This window comes from Bos grunniens, chromosome 16, assembly GCF_055505025.1.
Source record: "Bos grunniens cultivar Pamir isolate PY7600 chromosome 16, Bosgru_T2T1.0, whole genome shotgun sequence".
Taxonomy (NCBI): domain Eukaryota; kingdom Metazoa; phylum Chordata; class Mammalia; order Artiodactyla; family Bovidae; genus Bos; species Bos grunniens.
In genome coordinates, this window is record NC_141180.1 from 45,183,030 (window position 1) to 45,201,514 (window position 18,485).

The 18,485-nt window shown below is 45.8% G+C and overlaps 1 protein-coding gene and 1 pseudogene across 1 annotated transcript in view; one reads left to right on the forward strand and one right to left on the reverse strand.

The window, feature by feature from the left end:
* The first annotated feature begins 314 nt into the window (after positions 1–314).
* Positions 315–1,235, forward strand: LOC147356743 (small ribosomal subunit protein eS4, X isoform-like; annotated as a pseudogene).
* Positions 1,236–3,847: 2,612 nt separating this feature from the next.
* The window catches only part of RGS7 (regulator of G protein signaling 7), a 525,872-nt gene continuing 511,234 nt past the window's right edge, over positions 3,848–18,485 (reverse strand). The window contains exon 17 of the mRNA XM_086342661.1: positions 3,848–4,026. Coding sequence (XP_086198787.1) covers positions 3,991–4,026 — 36 coding nt within the window. The 3' untranslated portion in view covers positions 3,848–3,990. The remainder of the gene's footprint in view (positions 4,027–18,485) is intronic.

Here is an 18,485-nt window from a genome sequence, read left to right on the forward strand (position 1 = left end):
AAGAGAAGAAAAAATATATAGGCACAAAACTGCTCATTACAGCATAAAAAGGTCGACCTTGTACAGTCCCAAGTATATACCATACACTGAAAATATTTGTTGAAAAGCTAAATACATACAGCAGTCTGATAATGATTTAACAAATTTACACAAATAAGATGGAATATTACACAGAAATTAAAATTATAGTAGAAAGTCTATAAAATATGAGGAAGACTTCATAGTATAAAATTAATATACATTTCAAGATAATATTCAAATTGATTGCAATTAAACAGATATGTGTATGCATGAGGAAAAATAATATGGAAAAATAGAAATAGTTGAGCAAAGTGAGAAGATGGGGAAGAAGGCAGGCCTCTTTTCACGCCTAGCACAGCCATGGCTCAGGGTCCCAAGAAGCACCCGAAGCACGCAGCTGCTCCAAAACACTGGATGCTGGATAAACTGCCTGGTGTGCTTGCCCCTTGTCCATCTACCAGTCCCCACAAGCTGAGGGAATGTCTACCCGTAACCATTCTCCTAAGGAGCAGGTTTAAGTATGCCCTAACAGGAGATGAAATGAAGATTTGCATGCAGCATTTCATTAACATCAATGGCAAACTCCACACCAATATAACCTACCCTACTGGTTTTATAGATGTCATCAGCATTGATAAGACTAGAGAGAATTTTCATTTGATCTGTGACACCAAGGATCATTTGCTGTTCATCATATTACACCTGAGGCGGCCAAGTATAAATTGTGCAAAGTAAAAAAGATCTTTGTGGGGACAAAAGGAATCCTTCATCTGGTGACCCATGATGCTCGCACCATCCATTACTCCAATCCCCTCATCAAGGTGAATGACACCATTCAAATTGGCTTGGAGACTGGCAAGATTACTGATTTCATCAAATTTGACACTGGTAACCTGTGCGCGGTGGCTGGAGGTGCTAACCTGGGAAGAAATGGTGTGATTGCCAACCGGGAGAGACATCAGGTTCTTTTGATGTGGTTCATATGAAAGATGCAAACAGCAACAGCTTTGCCACATGGCTCCCGAACATTTTCATTATTGGCAAAGGCAACAAATGGCGGATCTCTCTTCCCTGTAGAAAGGGTATTCGCCTTACCATTGCTGAGGAGAGAGACAGGAGACTGGTAGCCAAACAGAGCAGTGGATAAAATGATCTCTATGTGATGTGATTGGAAAAGTCTTTGTACTTAAAGATAATACCAAGTGATTAATAAAAAAAAATGAGAAGATTGAAAGCAATATTTATAATTTTACTAAACTTACTCTAATTCTGTGGTATTTTCTTTGCCACTTCAGAAGTGCTTCTTACAGAAAGAAACCTACACCACCTGTAAAGACAAGAGATGGCAAAGATCTTCGGGGTTAAATTTAAGCAATCATTTTAAAAGTCCTTTTGTATAACTCTTAGAGAGTTAACCGGCCTGTGCAGGGGGTGAGGGGCGCTGCCCTTGTGGGAAACACTGTAAACATCCCTTCAGTTCAGTTCAGTTGCTCAGTCGTGTCCGACTCTTTGCGACCCCATAAATTACATCACGCCAGGCCTCCCTGTCCATCACCAACTCCCTTAGAACTGCTTAAAACAGATTCCTCCTCTATATACTCAGAGTTACTTGACTTCATTTCGCAATAAAAATGAAGGTGGAGGGGCTTCCCTGGTGGCTCAGTGGCAAAGAATCTTCGTGCCTATTCAGGAGCCTCGGGTTCAATCCCTGATCCAGAAAAATCCCACAGGCCTCACAGCAACTAGGCCCATGCGCCACAGCTATCAGCGGTGCTCTGAAGCCCATGCACCCTAGAGCAGTGCTCGGTAACAAGAGAAGCCACTGCTGGTCGCAACTACACAAAAGCCCAGACAGTAATGAAGACCCAGCACAGTCAAAAATAAATAATTTTTTTTTAATAGCTACTTTGCCCCTGGATCCTCATACTGTTTCTGAAAATACAGTCACCCTGTTTTCCTAATGTGGTCACCTTACCTTCCTGGGCTAGTTCTGCACATGTTTAACAGGACTCTTCTTCCCCTCCAGAAGGGCACAAAAAAGAGTGGCCCTTGTTTGACACATCACAAAGACAGAGCCGAGAGCCACGGGCAGGGCAAGGGGACTGAGATCAGGCATCTCTTGGGTTTAAGGGGTTGGGAGCATCTACTGTGGCTCTCAGATGTCTTCTTCTCCCCAAAGCACATGCAAAAGCCATGATTTTAAACAAGCAATAAATAGCCAGGCTTAGTTGGTTTAGCAGTAAAGAATCCACCTGCCAATACAGGAGATGTGGGTTTGATCCCTGGGTCAGGAAGATCCCCTACAACAGGCAATGGCAACTCACTCCAGTATTCTTGTCTGGAAAATCCCAAGGACAGAGGAGCCTGGTGGGCTACAGTCCATGGGGTCATGAAAGCGTCAGACATGACTGAACAACTAAACAACAACCAGGCTTAGTTAAACATGAAGGTGTGTCCAGAGGGAAAAATAGATACAAATCCTGGAGCCCAGGAGAGGAGTGTGGAAGGGAGAAGGAAATTCTTCCCAGCTCAGCCTCAGTGCTGCTGGGACGACGGGTACTGAAGTGATTGAATACATGTGAGCCTCACGTAGAAGAGGAGCTACTACTCTCCTGCCCAAGCACTAAGGAGCTCTAAATGAAGGAGGGCAGTCAGTCTCCCGACAGATCTCATGGCCAGGCCACCATAAAATATCCTAGCAGTGCCTACTCTGATATTAGACAGGAGATTGGATCCACTTGCTTTCTGTTTTAAACCCACTACCTGCAAAGTACCAGGCACTTGACAAGTATCCTCGTCTTCTAATCTCATAATAACTCTGCAGATTAAGTATTATTTTTCCCTACTCTATGGATGAGGAGGCAAAAGTTCAGCAAGCTTTAAAAATTATACCAAGATGCTCACCATAGCAACAGAGTTTCAAACTAGGTCTGCCCTGCTCCCAATATGGTGGTGCCTTTTGCACTCCCCCACACTGTTTCACAGGATCCGGCAAAGAAGAATTGGGGTTAGAAGAAGAGTTTCGTCCTTAGGAGTGCCCAGGAGTTTGCTCAGAGTCCCCCAGTCAAAAGCATGCTGCACCGGTTTGTGCTCAATCTCCTCTCTTTCCAGTCTTCCCAGTCACCCTCACTGTATCCTTTGAGTTTGGAGAGCATTTGCATAGCTTTTAATAAATAAGATTCTCTTTTTTTCTACAATAAGCACACTAAGTTTGATATTCAAGAAAAAATTAATAAAACTATGTCTAAACATCAGGAAATAAGGACTTCCCTGGTGGCACAGTGGATAAAAATACACTTGCCAATGCAGGGAACACAGGTTCAGTCCCCGGTCCAGGAAGATTCCACAGGCCAGGGGGCAACTAAGCCCCATGCGCCACTATTACTGAAATCCACATGCCCAGCGCCCATGCTCTGCAACAAGAGAAGCACCACAGTGAGAAGCCTGCACACCGCAATGAAGAGTAGTCCCCGCTCCCCGGAACTGGAGAGAGCCCACGCAAAGCACCGAAGACCCAGTACAGCCAAAATAAATAAATAAATATTTTTTAAAAAGATTAAAAAATCCAGAAACAGAGGAGACAATGAGGAAAAACATTATGGTGAATTAATCAATGTAGAGCTCAACTTTCAATTTGGTTTTTACCTATCTTAGCATAGCTCACAACATTTCCATCCATTATCATCATGACTGTCTATTGTTCAGTGACTAAGTTGTGTCCAACTCTTTGCGACCCCATGGACTGCAGCTCACCAGGATTCCCTGTCCTTCACCATCTCCCGGAGCTTGCTGAAACTCACGTCCATTGAGTTGGTGATGTCATCCAACCATCTCGTCCTCTGTTGTCCCCTTCTCCTTCTGCCTTCAATCTTTCCTAGCGTCAGGGTCTTTTCTAATGAGTAGGCTCTTCGTATCAGGTGGCCAAAATATTGGAGCTTCAGTTTCAGCACCAGTCCTTCCAATGAATATTCAGGGTTGATTTCCTTTAGGTTGTTTATCCAGGACCTAATTGTGATAAACATGGAAGAGTTTAAGTCACCCTACCGAGGCTTGGACTTCCGTGACCAAGGAACTGTAATTAGATAGATGCCTTATTCACCCAACAGTCCACCCCCAAGAGATGGCTTTTCCCAGCCTTTACCCTCTTCCAGATCTTTGGCTCCCCTGACCTGAGCTACAAGCACATGTGCAGTATACATTGCTTCAGAATGGTTCTTCTAGGTCAGTGAACAAGGCCTGGGCTGCAAAACCTGCCTATCCTCCGGGGTAGAAGGAACCCAGTCCCAGCAAGTTGCCCTGAAGCAGCAGCTGCAAAATGTTGATGGTCTGATCCCATTTGTAATGGACACGCAATGTGACCCAAGGCTTCTCAGCCACCCCGGCTCCAGGAGTCTGGAGGGAAGACCCAGTCCATCCAGCTAGGTCCTGCCTGAGCAAGGAAGTCCAATTTCTTTAACTCTATGTTCAAGGGAGATATGCACCAATGGGTAAGTTACTTGGTATTAGGCAGACGCCTTGTTCTCCCAAAAACCCATACCTTTGACCTGACGTCTCTGAACCCCTACCCTGTGCCACATCCCTGACCACAGTGAACTTTGCTGAACACGCATGTGCAGCACACACCCTTTCAGCAGGTCTTCTGCAGCCAGGGCTCTTCAGATCTGTTTGCCCGGCCCCATTCCTTCCATTGCCTCCAGGATGGAGGGAGAAAACACCTCCAAACCACTCTGAAGCAGCAGCTGGGAATGGACAACAGACAGTCTCCATTAGGATCTGCTGCCTTAAAGGGATCCAGGTCTCTCCAATGACCCCACAGGGCTCCCAGTTTTCTATTATGGGAAGATAACGTGGCTAGCTAGCTAAGCAGTCATTTTCCTTCCAGCTCTGCCTTAAGTGAGAACACCCTCCAATGATTAAGTCAGGGCTTGGAATAAGGTAGAAATCCAGTTGCTCTAAGAATCAGATACCATGACCAAGACTCTCTGGAACCTTGCCGTCTCAGATCCCTGGCTCCCTAGAATGCTGCAGGCACATGTGCAGTACAAACCCCTTCAGGGGGCCTTGGGCCCCAAGTTCTTTCGGTGTGAGGATTTAGGGTGCAGCCCCAAGAACCTTCACAGCCTATGTTGTAGAGGAAGCCCAACCCCCCAGACTCCCCAAAATCACATGGAAATGACCATTCAAATGGGCAACAGTCAGCCCCCATTGGTACAAGCTACCTGATGGAGATCCAGGGTTTCCAAATGACCTTTACTGAGGGATACTCACACCAAGCTGCCAGACCTGCCCTGGAAAATCAGTAAGGTTCCTACAGTTCTGCCTTAAGGGGAAATATGTATATGAAGGTGTTAGGTAAGGCTTGGGATGGGCTTCTCTGGTAGTTCAACTGGTAAAGAATCTGCCTGCAATGCAGGAGACCCAATTTGATTCCTGGGTTGGGCAGATTCCCTGGAGAAGGGATAGCCTACCCACTCTAGTATTCTTGGGCTTCCCTGGTGGCTCAGATGATAAAGAATCTGCCTGCAATGCAGGATATCTAGGTTGGATCCCTGGGTTGGGAAGATCCCCTGAAGGAGGGCATGGTAAACTACTCCAGTATTCTTGCCTGGAGAATCCCCATGAACAGAAGAGCCTGGAAGGCTACAGTCCATGGGGTCGAAAGAGTTGGACACAACTGAGCTACTAAGCATAGCACAGCACAGGGTTTGGGATTAAACAGATGCCTCTTTCCCCAATAGCTAGCTCCTATAACAAGTCCTCTCTAGGACCCCGCCCTGTTCCAGATCCCTGGATCCCCTGAGCTCTGCTTGTGAATCCATGCACAGCACCACCCCTTCATCAGGCACTGGGCAGCAGGAGCCCTCCAGGTCTTGGAGCTAAGGCTGACCCCCACCTCTTACATAGCCTCCAGGAAGGAGGGAGCCCACCCCAGATATTGCTCTAAGAAGGCAGCAGCAAGTGAGTGACTGTCATTCCTGTTAAATGACAAAAATTCAAAAAAGGAAATTTAAAAGATCTGATTGACTTTATTGAATCAGGATCATCCCACCTTGAAGACCATAAAGAAGGCTGAGCACCAAAGACTTGATGCTTTCGAATTGTGGTGCTAGAGAAGACTTTTGAGAGTCCCTTGGACTGCAAGGAGATCAAACCAGTCAATCCTAAAGGAAATCCACCCTGAATATTCATTGGAAGGACTGGTGCTGAAATGTCAACACTTGAGCCACCTGACGTGAAGAGCTGACTCACTGGAAAAGACCCTGAGGCTGGGAAAAATCGAAGACAAAAGGAGAAGGGGGTTCCAGAAGCTGAGATGGTTAGATAGCATCACCAATTCAATGGACAAGAATTTGAGCAAACTCTGAATAGTAGTGGAGAACAGAGGAGCCCGGTGGGCTACAGTCCATGGGGTCGCACAAAGTCAGACATGACTTAATGACTGAACAACAACAACATCCCACCTAACAAATAGGGAGGAGCTGTCAGGAATTTTACAATATGAAGATGTATATAAGTGGGAGAGGGGAGGGTCATCTTCTTTTCAGAATGGAAAAGGCCTATGTGCCAAATTACCTCACTGATGCTGACCAGAAAAATCCAGACTGACAGGTTCAGACTACATTTCTGGGGAAAGTCGAAATCGCAATTAGGTCTTAAGCTTTGGTCTAATTATATGAGCTTAGCACCAGTGACTCCATTTTGAGGCTGTTACCTCTTTTTTAGCAGTTCCCATTTGGACTTGTTGCCTGATGGGGTCCCAGGCTTCTCTAGCAACCAGGACTCCTAGATGCCTCTTACAGAGGGACACCCTGGCCATTGTCCCTGGTCCCATTTTAGGGCAGTCCGGTTTTCTCCTGTTCTGGCTGCAGTGGGCATATACCTGTTGGGGTAAATTAGGGCTTGGCCTTAGATAGATATCTTGTTCCTCCAAGAGCCTGCTCCTGTGACCCGACCACACCCGTGCACCCCTTGCCTTCTTCCCAATCCCTGGCTCCTTTGAAGTGTGCTGTGCATCTGCAGAATAGCCACCCCTTTAGGCAGGCCTTGGGCAGCTGGGGCTGTCAAGGTCTGTGGAGCTAGGGTCCACCCCAATCTTTTGCAGAGCCTCCAGGAGAGAAGAGAGCTCCCCATACAACCGTCTGAGGTGGCAACTCCAAGGGACCAGTATCAGTCCCCACTAGGACTAGCTGCCAGTTGGAATCCTGGGCTTCTCCACCAACCAGGGCTCCCAAGTGTCTGTTACTGATGGATACCCCCTTCGCCTGCCAGTCCCTAACCTGGCAAGGCAGTGCAGTGTCCTACAGCTCTGCCTTCATGGGAATAGGTGCACTTAAATAGATGATTTCTTCCTCCCAAGAGGCAGGTCCTGTGCCTGGTTTCTGCAGATCCTGTCCCATTCCCTACTCTCGACTCTCCTGAACTGCTGCACTTGTAAGAAGTATACACCTCTCAGAAAGCTTTGGGCAAGATCAGATGTCTCACCCCCTGTAAACGTACAGCTGTCACCTGCATTAAAATTCAGGGCTACTTATATGACGGCAAAAGGAAAAGGAAGAGGTTCTGAGAGCTATCCCTCTGAGTCTAGCTTTCTCTCCCTTGCCTTTTGAAGTCTGCATGCCATCTCTAGAGCCCCGTGAACAGCTTTCAAACAAGCTGAAGACCTCGTCTTCACCAAGAAGATGGCTTCTGCAGGAGGAACAGCCTCAGCTGAAACAGGCTGGCTTTTTAAAGGACTTTGCGCCAAGTCACTTCAGTCGTGTCCGTCTCTTTGTGACCCCATGGACTATAGCTGCCAGGCTTCTCTGTCCATGGGATTATCCAGGCAAGAATACTGGAGTGGGTTGCCATGCTCTCTTCCAGGGGAATCTTCCCCACCCAGGGGTCGAACCCATGCTTGTGATGTCTCCTGCACTGGCAGGCAGGTTCTTTACCGCTAGCACCACCCGGGAAGCCCCAGAGGCCTTTGAGAGTGCTCTAAAAATTTACTGTTGAAGCAGCAGGGAATGCAGGTGGCGATGGGGAGCAGGGATGATGGGGTGAGTTTACTGAATTCTAAGCCCCATTTGGTCTTTGGGAGACAGAACTCCGGTGTTCTGAACCCTAGCAGAGTACTCATGTCTTCGGAGTGTCTCCCAAGACACAACGTCTCCTCACTATTTGTCTTTTTCCTTCCTCAGGAATGCAGCTTGCAACAAGGAGATGGTCTGAATCATCTACTTTCTGAGGGCTCAGCCTTAAAAGCAGATGGATTCTTCCTCCTGCACTAATCCTTGTCAGCTAGAAAGCCCCATCTTTACACCTGCCTGGGGTCCATATATCATCTATAAGACACTCACTAATACTGCAGACCCTGCAAGCATGGATCGGAAGCTGGAGGTCCTTAAAGCCTGGAAAACTACGTCCTCTAAAGCCGACACAGCATTGTATTCTCATAGGTGTTCCATATTGATGGTTTGGTTTAGGGGTTTTAGTTTGTTTTGATTGTTTGATCTTTTGATTGTTTGCCTATCCTATTCTTAAAGGCAGCTTTCATCTTGATGACGTTTCAGCTATCGCCATGGCTCTCTTTAAAGCTGATACGTTTTGCATGGGTAGTTCTTTCTCTAAAAGGAAAATCTGCAGTAACATTTCTTTTTTTAAGTTCTGCAGTCAGCCAGGAGACAGCCAGGACGCAGAGAGGAACGGTTGGTGAATTGGCGCTTTGCTGCCACCTAGTGTCGGCGGGCGAGATTGACGTGGAAAGAAGCTGGGAAAGCTAGTGGATGTGGGGGTGTGTCTTTGGACATTCACCTTCGGTGGTCCATAGATGAAGATTTTCGGGCTCTGGGCCAATCCTACATGGCAGTGGGGGTGAGGGGATGTGCAGAATTGTGGGTCACACGGTTGTCTCTGAACTGCTCAGCTTGCTAGCTCCTTGATTTAAGGAGGCTGACCACACATGCCTACAGATAGAAAACGAAGCTGGCACCTTTCCTCTCAAGCCACCAGTAGGGCAAATCTGATCATATCTCCCTCCCCTTGAATCCCATATCCCTCCTCCCATGTCCTTCCCCGGTGAATAAGCAGAAAGAGGGAAGAGGAAGAGGCAGAGAAACAGAAGCAGTGATTTTCTCGATCATCTCCATCCTCTACAGAGAACGCTTGGAACGAAAACCAAGACTGTTGAGGGAGAGACGGTGACCTTGAATCTGTGCACAGAAATCTCCAGGAGATGCAAACTATCACAGTGATATGCATGGCTTCCCACCAGGAAGAACTTATTGCTTTAGTCGCTCAGTTGTGTCCAGCTCTTGCGACCCCATGGACTGGCCTCCTCTGTCCATGGGGTTTCCCAGGCAAGAATACTGGAATGGGTTGCTGGGGTTGCCATTCCCTCCTCCAGGGGATCTTCCCAACCCAGGGATCGAACCTGCATCTCCTGCATTACAGGCGGATTCTTTACCTCTGAGCCACCAGGGAAGCCCAAGGGCTGGAGAGGACCCTGAAAATCAACTAGAAACAAACACTTAGGAACTCAGGAAAATTAGTATCAGGTTAGTTTAATATGTCTGATGGTTGGTTTGGTTCATCTGCAAGTTCAAAACCCCAGTAGGAGTGCCTGATATGTATTATGTATGCCCCAAATTGGGAACAATCACACAATATTTCTTCAAACGTTTAACAATAATGCTATGAACATTAGCTAATAAGAAGGGTCAGATACTGGAAGGTTAAATTCAATTTTCCAGTTAACTAAGAATTAATGTTGAATGGCCTCTCTTGAGGTTCCCAGGTGGCTCAGTGGTAAAGAATCCACCTGCCAATGCAGGAGATGCAGGTTTGAACCCTTGGTCAGGAAGATCCCCTAGAGGAGGAAATGGCAGCCCACTCCAGTATTCTTGCCTGGAAAGTTCAGAGGAGCATGGCTGATGGGCTACAATCCCTAGGGTGGCACAGAATCGGACACAACTGAACATTCACTCACATGCCTCTCTCATCCAAAAAAGTGGTTGCTGGTAGTTGTAACTCTCACACATCTGTGCCGTCTTCTATATTTCTGTTAACATATAGAGAGACAATTTTGAGACGCGAGTGGGGAGGATTAATGATGCATTATATAGCAGAATTCCATCCAAAAATAATTTAACAGGCTAGAATTCAACAGATGCTTTTATAAGAGATAAGACTAAAGTCCTGCAAATAGATTTTAATAAGTTGACCACACAGGATACAGGATGCACAAATTTGCCTTAATAGCAGCTGATGTGGGAAAACCCAGGCATTTTAGTTACCTGATATGCTGCTGCTGCTGTCACTTCAGTCGTGTCCGACTCTGTGCCACCCCATGGATGGCAGCCCACCAGGCTCCACCATCCCTGGGATTCTCCAGGCAAGAACACTGGAGTGGGTTGCCATTTCCTTCTCCAATGCATGAAAGTGAAAAGTGAAAGTGAAGTCACTCAGTCTTTTCCGACTCTTAGCGACCCCGTGGTCTGCAGCCTACCAGGCCCCTCTGTCCATGGGATCCTCCAGGCAAGAGTACTGGAGTGGGGTGCTATTGCCTTCTCCAAGTTACCTGGTACAGCTGCCCCAAAATGCCAAGAGTCTCAGGCAGCACCGATAGAGGGGTGTCCAAGGTAAACAAAATCAATACTAAGGGGCAGGTTTATTTATTTATTTTAATTGGAGGCTAATTACTTTACAATATTGTGGTGGTTTTTGCCATATATTCACATGAATCAGCCAGGTTTTAATCAGTCATATATTATTGCAATAGAGAAAAGAGTCCAGTGTGAATTTACTCCACTTTGACTTGCACAGAGGTGACTGGGTATTTTAAAGGGAGAATGAGGGAATAGGAAGGGAGAGGGTGAGCAGGGGCTCAGTAGAGTCAGGGAAAAGAAAAATTGAAAAAAAAAACAAAACAAAAAAAAACAGGAAGTGAGGGGTGGTTGATCCTTATGATCCTCGTCCAGATTTGCTAACTGGCAGTTACCTCCCACAGAGGCTGCGAAATGAAGACTCTGTCTTCAGATGTTGGCTGGAACAACAATCAGTTCTTTGGCGGCCTTAAGTTTTCTTAGGCAGCTACTTTCAGTGGGGCTAGTGTCATCCTAGGGATATGTCCTTGAGCGGTTAGAAATCATATCAGTGTTTTGTTCACTGATATCTTCATAGATATCTTCACAGGCCAAAGTTAAGGCCTTGTTGAGAAAGGGCTCAGGGGAGCCTAGCTAGAGTTTGGTCAAAGAGAGACTTTTTGTCAGAAGTAGAGTGTTGGAATTCGGGAAGATCGTAGTTCTGGTGATTACTGAAAAACTAGGCTCTTGCCTGCGGCTTTCCCTGGTGGCTCAGTTGATAAAGAATCCACCTGCAATGTGGGAGACCTGGGTTGGATCCCTGGGTTGGGAAGATCCCCTGGAGGAGGGCATGGCCACCCACTCCAGTATTCTTGCCTGGAGAATCCCCATGAACAGAGGCGCCTGGTGGGCTACAGTCCATGGAGTCCAAAGAGTTGGACACAACTGAGCGACTAAGCACAGCAGAGGATCATGCCTGCAGTGCTGCTTTCCATTCTCTGCCAGGCCACAGCAAAATAGAAGGGGAACCAGGATAATGAAGGCTCTGGAAATCACATCAAATCAGGAAAATCTGAAGCTGAGAGGATGTTTAGAATAGAAGACTTGGGGGGAAACTGAAGAGCTATGGGGAAGGGGGAATGGAGTTAAGACCTTTGCAACACAATTGTTTAAAACAATCAGGTAAATTGCATTGCAAGAAAATGGGGGTCTCACTGAAACCACGGGTAATCATCGGTTAAATCCATTACATCTATAACCTGCTTTCACTGACCAAGGTTGTTTTAATGTTGCTACAAAAAGCTTGCATGTCATCCAAGCGGCAGTGCAGCCTAAATAACAGGTTGTGAGCGCAGGGGTTTTCCAAGAGCTTGGAGTCAGCTGTGTCTAGTTTGAGCTGAGCCAGGTAAAGCCGGATAGGCCCACTGACCCTAAAACTCGCCCTGCATAAGGGTCTGATGAATGACCTCTGGCTGTCAGAGGGTCAAAAACTCTAGTCTCTGATCATGCTAAATTCCCCCACTTTTAATGTGCCTTCCATGAAGAAGCATATAACTCAGGTATGCCTGCACAGAAAACTGCCTAACTCACATTTTCCCTACCTCTAATCATCTATCTCCATGCTTAAGACCACCTTGCTTCCTTTATCCCATAAATATCGCAAGCCCCTCACTTTTGGGGAGGCAGATCTGAGGCTTGTTCTCATCGCCTCGTTTGGCTGCCTTGTTGATAAACTGTTTCTCGGCTGCAAACTTTGCTGTCTCAGTATTTGGTTTGTGGTGCACTGGGCAAACGGCCCTGGGTCAGCAAAACCACCATATGGTTCACAGAGTCTAATGGCTACGAGAGATGTCGAAGAAATAATTCCTGTCTTGGATAGGATTTGGACACATACACACACTAAAGTCTCTTCCTGGCCCAACTACTTAACCAGTTGTGTGACCTTAAGAAAATTTCTTAACATTTCTGAGCCTCAGTTTCCTTTCCCACAAGTAATGGTGCCCGTGTCACAGAATGATGGTAAGAACTAAAGCGGGTAACAACTGTACAACATCTAATGCTCGGTACATTAGCCAGTGTTCAACAGATGTTAACTCTTACATTAACTCTGAGAGTTAATGATCTGAATTTCCCCATTAGTTATGAGAAGAAAATATAACACAATGGCACAGAACATAGACTCATGAGCCAGATTCCCTGGATATCAAGCTCAATTCTACCATTTAAATAATTTAATTCTGGTTCTCCATTTCCTCATCTGTAAAATAGGTATCATAACCATCCTTGCTTCACAGATTTGTTGTAAGCATAAATGAATGAATATATGCAAAGTGCTTAGAAGAATACCTAGTGTGTGTCAGGTCTGTGTAAAGTAGTTTGACACACTGGATTGGTTCGGAACCTTTGGTATCAAGTACAGGCATTCCTTTGCTCCCTGGGGGATTTGTTCCAGGACACCCCCATACATGCAGATACTGAAATCCAGCTCAGCAGTAAAGAATCTGCCCGTGAAGTAGAGGCCACAGGAGACACCTCAGGTTTGATCCCTGGATTGGGAAGATCCCCTGGTGAAGGAAGTGGCAACCCACTCCAGTATTCTTGCCTGGAGAATCCTATGGACAGAGGTGGATTGTTATCCATAGGGTCTCAAAGAGTTGGACACAACTGAAGCAACTTAGCACACATGAATGCTACCTAAATTTGCATATTACAAAGCCGCCACATTGGGCTAGAGAATGCAGCTTAGACCTGAAGCCAAAACAAGGCACGTGTCTAAACTCAGACCTTGGGGCAGGCTGGCCAGCCTTGGTCTAGAAAATGGCAGTGAGAGGCATGACCACCTCACATCCTGATGGAGAGCAGAATGGAGAGCTCTGGACAGGGGATTCAGGCTGTTCTGGTGGCCAATGGAGTGGCCTGCCTGGGGGTTCATCATGAAGCTAGTGGATTTTAAGTTTTAGACCCTTACCTGCAAAAGCCCTTCCAAAGACCTGGGGGCACTGACAATTCTGTGAACACAATTTCATGTTCTCGAAATTATTCAGCTTCTGGTATCACAAAATGTAAGTCTGTCCTGCAACCTGCACGCTAGTTAACCTGGCCCAGGGGAATCCAATTATCACTGATCTCCCTAATAAGTTGAGCTATTTCTCCCCTCATGGGGAAAAGCAAGTGAAGAGTAGAGAAGTGGCAGAATCTTTTTCTTAGAACTCCTAGAGGAAAAAACAATACTGCTGAGTTCCTTTAAGAGCTGATGATGGAACACAGATAAAAGAGGGAAGTTATACTACTCTGTGAGGACACCAGCTACCCGATGAGTTTGCTCACAAACTCCTTTCCTTTTCTTCACATGCACAGATCTAGAAATTCCCCACCACTGCTCGGCTTGACAGATTTCTAATGGAATATGACAGGAAGTGGAACACACTATTTCCAGTTCTCTGATAAGAACCATCTGTACACACTTGTTCATGTTCTTTCCCCTGCCAGCTGACAGGAAAGAAAGAAGACACCCACCACCGCCGCCACCAAGGGAAACTCGAGCATCTGTGTTAAAAATGGTGGAGTCACAACATGGCTTCTTCCAACCAGGGAGCCACCTTGGAACATCACAGGAGTGAAAACCAATCAATACTGAGTATCAGTATTTCACCTATTGCAGCATGTAGGATCTTTAATGGGCTTCCCAGGTGGCACTTCCCAGTGGTAACAAACCCTCCTGTCAATACCAGAGACCTAAGAGATGCAGGTTCGATCCCTGGGTCGGGAAGATCTCCTGGAGGAATGACAACCCACTCCAGTATTCTTGTCTGGAGAATCCCATGGACAGAGGAGCCTGGTGGGCTATATTCCATAGGGCCATACAGAGTCGTACATGACTGAAGAGACTTGGTATGCATACACACACAAGATCCTTAACAAAGATAAATATCCATACAAAATAACAAAGAAAATTAGAGACATTTTAAATTAACCAGTTTTTGAAAGATAAGAAATAGGGGGACTTTCCTGTTGGTAAAGTGGTTAAGAATCCACCTGCCAGTGCAGGGAACATGGGTTTAATACCTTGTCCAGGAATATCCCACATGCCACAGAGCAACTAAGCCCATGAGCCAAACTGCTGAGTCCAAGCTTTAGGGCCCTCAAAGTACAACTACTGAAGCCCTTGTGCCTACAGCCTATGCTCCACAAGAGAAGCCACTGCAATAAGAAGTCCACTGAAACGAAGAGTAGCCACCCCCCGCAATGAAGAGTAACTACTTCCCACCACAACTAGAGAAAGCCCTTGGGCTGAAACAAAGACCCACACAGCCAGAAAAGAATAAATTAAAAACAGAAATAGGGGGTCATACAAACAACATAGTAGAGGAGGCTAAAGAGAGAAAGAATGACCAGGCTATCAGAGAAAGCTCAGTGCAGAAGATGTATTTTGTGTTGGACATTAAAAATTAGAGTTTACATAGGAAAAGATGAAAGGAGATAGTTCCACATGAAAAGAACAGTAAGAGCTGAAACTTGGAGGTGAAGAGGATAAGAGAGGACTGGTTGGAGCATACATTTTATACATACATAGAAAAGAATAGTGGGAGATTAGACTGAAATAGTATGTTGACTCAATTTTGAAATGTTTTAAATGATGGGCTAAGGAATTTGACCTTTATATTTATGTTGCCAAGAGGGAATCCTTGAAGGTTTTGGAGCAGAGAGGTGACATATTCAGATAGAACTTTAGGAAGAGGTGCTGAAAGCAATTGCAGGGTGGCCTGGAAGGCAGAGAGGAGGATCCATGGCCACAATCAAACACCGTCACCAGTGTCCGATTAAGAGCAGTGTTTAGGACAATTCTCCATGAGTCTCTCTCATCTTTATTTTTGAGATGATGTGGAAATGTGCTATCAGTTCCAAAGTGAAAGTGAAAGTGAAGTAGCTCAGTCGTGTCCGACTCTGCGACCCCGTGGACTGTAGCCTACCAGGCTCTTCCCTCCCTGGGGGGATTCTCCAGGCAAGGATACTAGAGTGGGTTGCCATTTCCTTCTTCAGGGGATCTTCCCAGCTCAGGGATCGAACCCGGGTCTCCCACATTGCAGGCAGACGCTTTAACCTCTAAGCCACCAGGGATTCCCTAAGCATAATAGTTCCAAAGCATAATACAAATACCAGGTCTTAGTCTTGTTACTAGTAACATCCTCAAATGAAAAGGAAAGGGGGAAATGCCAACAAGCCAATGTCTGCTGCTTAACCAAGCAACCCACACAAAGAGTCAGACAGGTGGGGAGGGAGCAAAAGGTTAAACTAATGACTAATGTGAGGTTTGGGGATTAATTTTTAAAACTCTCCCATTATTCCCATTAGCATGAAGAATTCAGAGTCATCCACATCAGAACCAACAGAAAACATCTTATGAAGAGTTAAAGAGCTACAAAGAAATATACAGAGAATTATTGAAAAGAAGTCTTTATCATAAATAACGGTGAATGTATCTTTGGTGATCATACAATTTTACATCAAATACACCTTCTACGTTGCCTACTCTGCTTAACTTCATTTATCCTCCATTCTTCACTTTTTGGTGGCTCAGTGGTAAAGAATCTGCCTGAGATGCAGAAGACACAGAGGTGCTGCAGGTTTGATTTCTGGGTTGGGAAGATCCCCTCGAGAAGGAAATGACAACCCACTCCAGTATTCTTGCCTGGAGAATCCCATGGACAGAGGAGCCTGGCAGGCCACAGTCCATGGGTTGTACAGAGTCAGACACAACTGAAGCGACTGAGCATTCACACTTCACTTTTTGGCATTTAGTGTTGGCTCAGCAGTAAATAATCCACCTGCAAGGAAGGAGACACAGGAGTTGTGGGTTCAATCCCTTGTTAGGGAAGATCCCCTGGAGGAGGAAATGACAACCCACTCCAGTACTCTTGCCTGGAAAATCCTATGGACAGAGGAACCTGGTGGGCTACAGTCCACGGAGTCACACAGAGTCGGACACAACTGAGCAACTGAGCTTTTTAGATCCACAAGTTGCATCATAAAAGACCCTGTGATGGCAGCTTTGCTAAGATTGTAACTGACTATTAGCCAGGATTGAAGGGGACTGCTCTACACCCATAACTCTAGCACATTACTGGAGACCACCGTCTTGCTCTTGGGTGGCCTCAGCCTGTAACGACGTGGAGTGGGACTTGGGTTCCCAGCCAGAGACTGGGAAAACACCAGACCCTAGCTACTAGACCAGTGGTCAGTGACAAGGGCTCTGGCCCTTCACCTTTGCGGAAAAGAATTTCCACGAAGATGGAAAGTAGTGAAACAAGTATTTATTAAGAGGGAAAAAAGTATAGTATGTGTGGAGAGACATACAGGCAGATTCAGAAAGAGAGCTGCTGAGTCTCATGGCAGTTTGAATTACTTCTAGAGGTACTTCTTCTGGGTTTCCTTTGGCCAATTATTTTGGTTTGCCTGGTTCTGGTCCATATTTGGTATATCTCAGGATCCTCTCTTGTGTGCGAATGCTACCCTCCCTTGTAGCTAAGATAGATCCTACCGCAATAGTGTCTGGGTAGAGCATCCCTTGACATTGCTCCCCCTAATATCTGCAGGGAGCCTTCTTTGAGCATGAGTGTTCGGGGAGGTCTCCTGACTTCAGAAATGAGAGATCTGTGGTCTGGGCAGGGCCCAGCCCTCTCCTTTAATTGTTCTGCTATTCTCCTCAGAGTTTAGATACACAGAAATTGAATCTACCCTGGCAGAGGGGGTGGGAGTGGGGTGGGGTGGGCATCTACCTCCTGCCTCAGTCTTTGTAAAAAACTTTCAACATCCATAAAGGAAAAATTGCAGGGGCGGGTGGGGAGGTTGAGATGTGTATTTTCTTTTGTATTTGGATAGAAACAAGAAGGAAGAATCACCCCAGGGGGCCATACAATCGAACTGCTTTCCTACTCTGCTACCTTTTAAGAGCATCGCACTGAAATATTTATGCTTGCTGCATTGCAAATATACAGAATCGTATAAATGCTAAACTAACATTATTAATTTATCAGATATTTACAGGCTTATGTCTCCAGGAATCACAGGGAGTCTTTAAACAACAAATAAAAACTTTTAAAACTACCAAGATAAAATAATGAAGTCAGAAGGAATGAATGGACAGTTAATAAAAGACAGAAACAGGAGGTCAAAATAGAGGAGAGTTCACTTCAGTTCTGAAACCCTCACTGAGCTTCTAGTGTGTAACAGGTATATGTGCTGATTGCTAGAAACACAACAGACTCAGCTGCTGTTCATCCAGTGAGGGAGAAAGATGCCGAAAAAAATAAAACTGAGGCTGTAATAGAAACCATGACCTTCAAAAGGCTACACTGCAAAAGCGTGATATTGGAGCATTCACCAACTGGCACAGGAAGAATTACGTGGAAGATTATCCATCCTTGTCTAGGCTCTAGGTGAGAGAAAAATTCTCCCTTGATAGTTTAAAAGTTTGAACTGAGACACTGGATTTAACATTGGTTCAAAAATTGGGAACAAGAAAACCCCAAGGCTAAAAATTAACATTAAAATTGGGACTGGACTGGTGTGGCAAAGGGTTTTGTTTGTTGTTCGTTTTTTTTTTTTCCCCCAAATGGCCATAAGAACATTTTCCAGGCCATGTGCTCTTCTTCCAATGTAACTGTGACCCACCTGCCATCCAAAGATAGAGTCCACCTTCCCTTCCCCTTGAATCTGGGGGCGTTGAAACTATGACAGAAGTGAGGATATAAGACTTCCAAGGCTACCTCACAAAAGGCAAGACAGATTTTTTTTTCTCAGTAGACCCTATTCATTAGAGCATCATTGAGAGGATGGTACAGAGATTTCCCATAACTCCCTGCCTTCACACCTGCAAGCCTCTTTCACTGTGAATATCCCCCATCC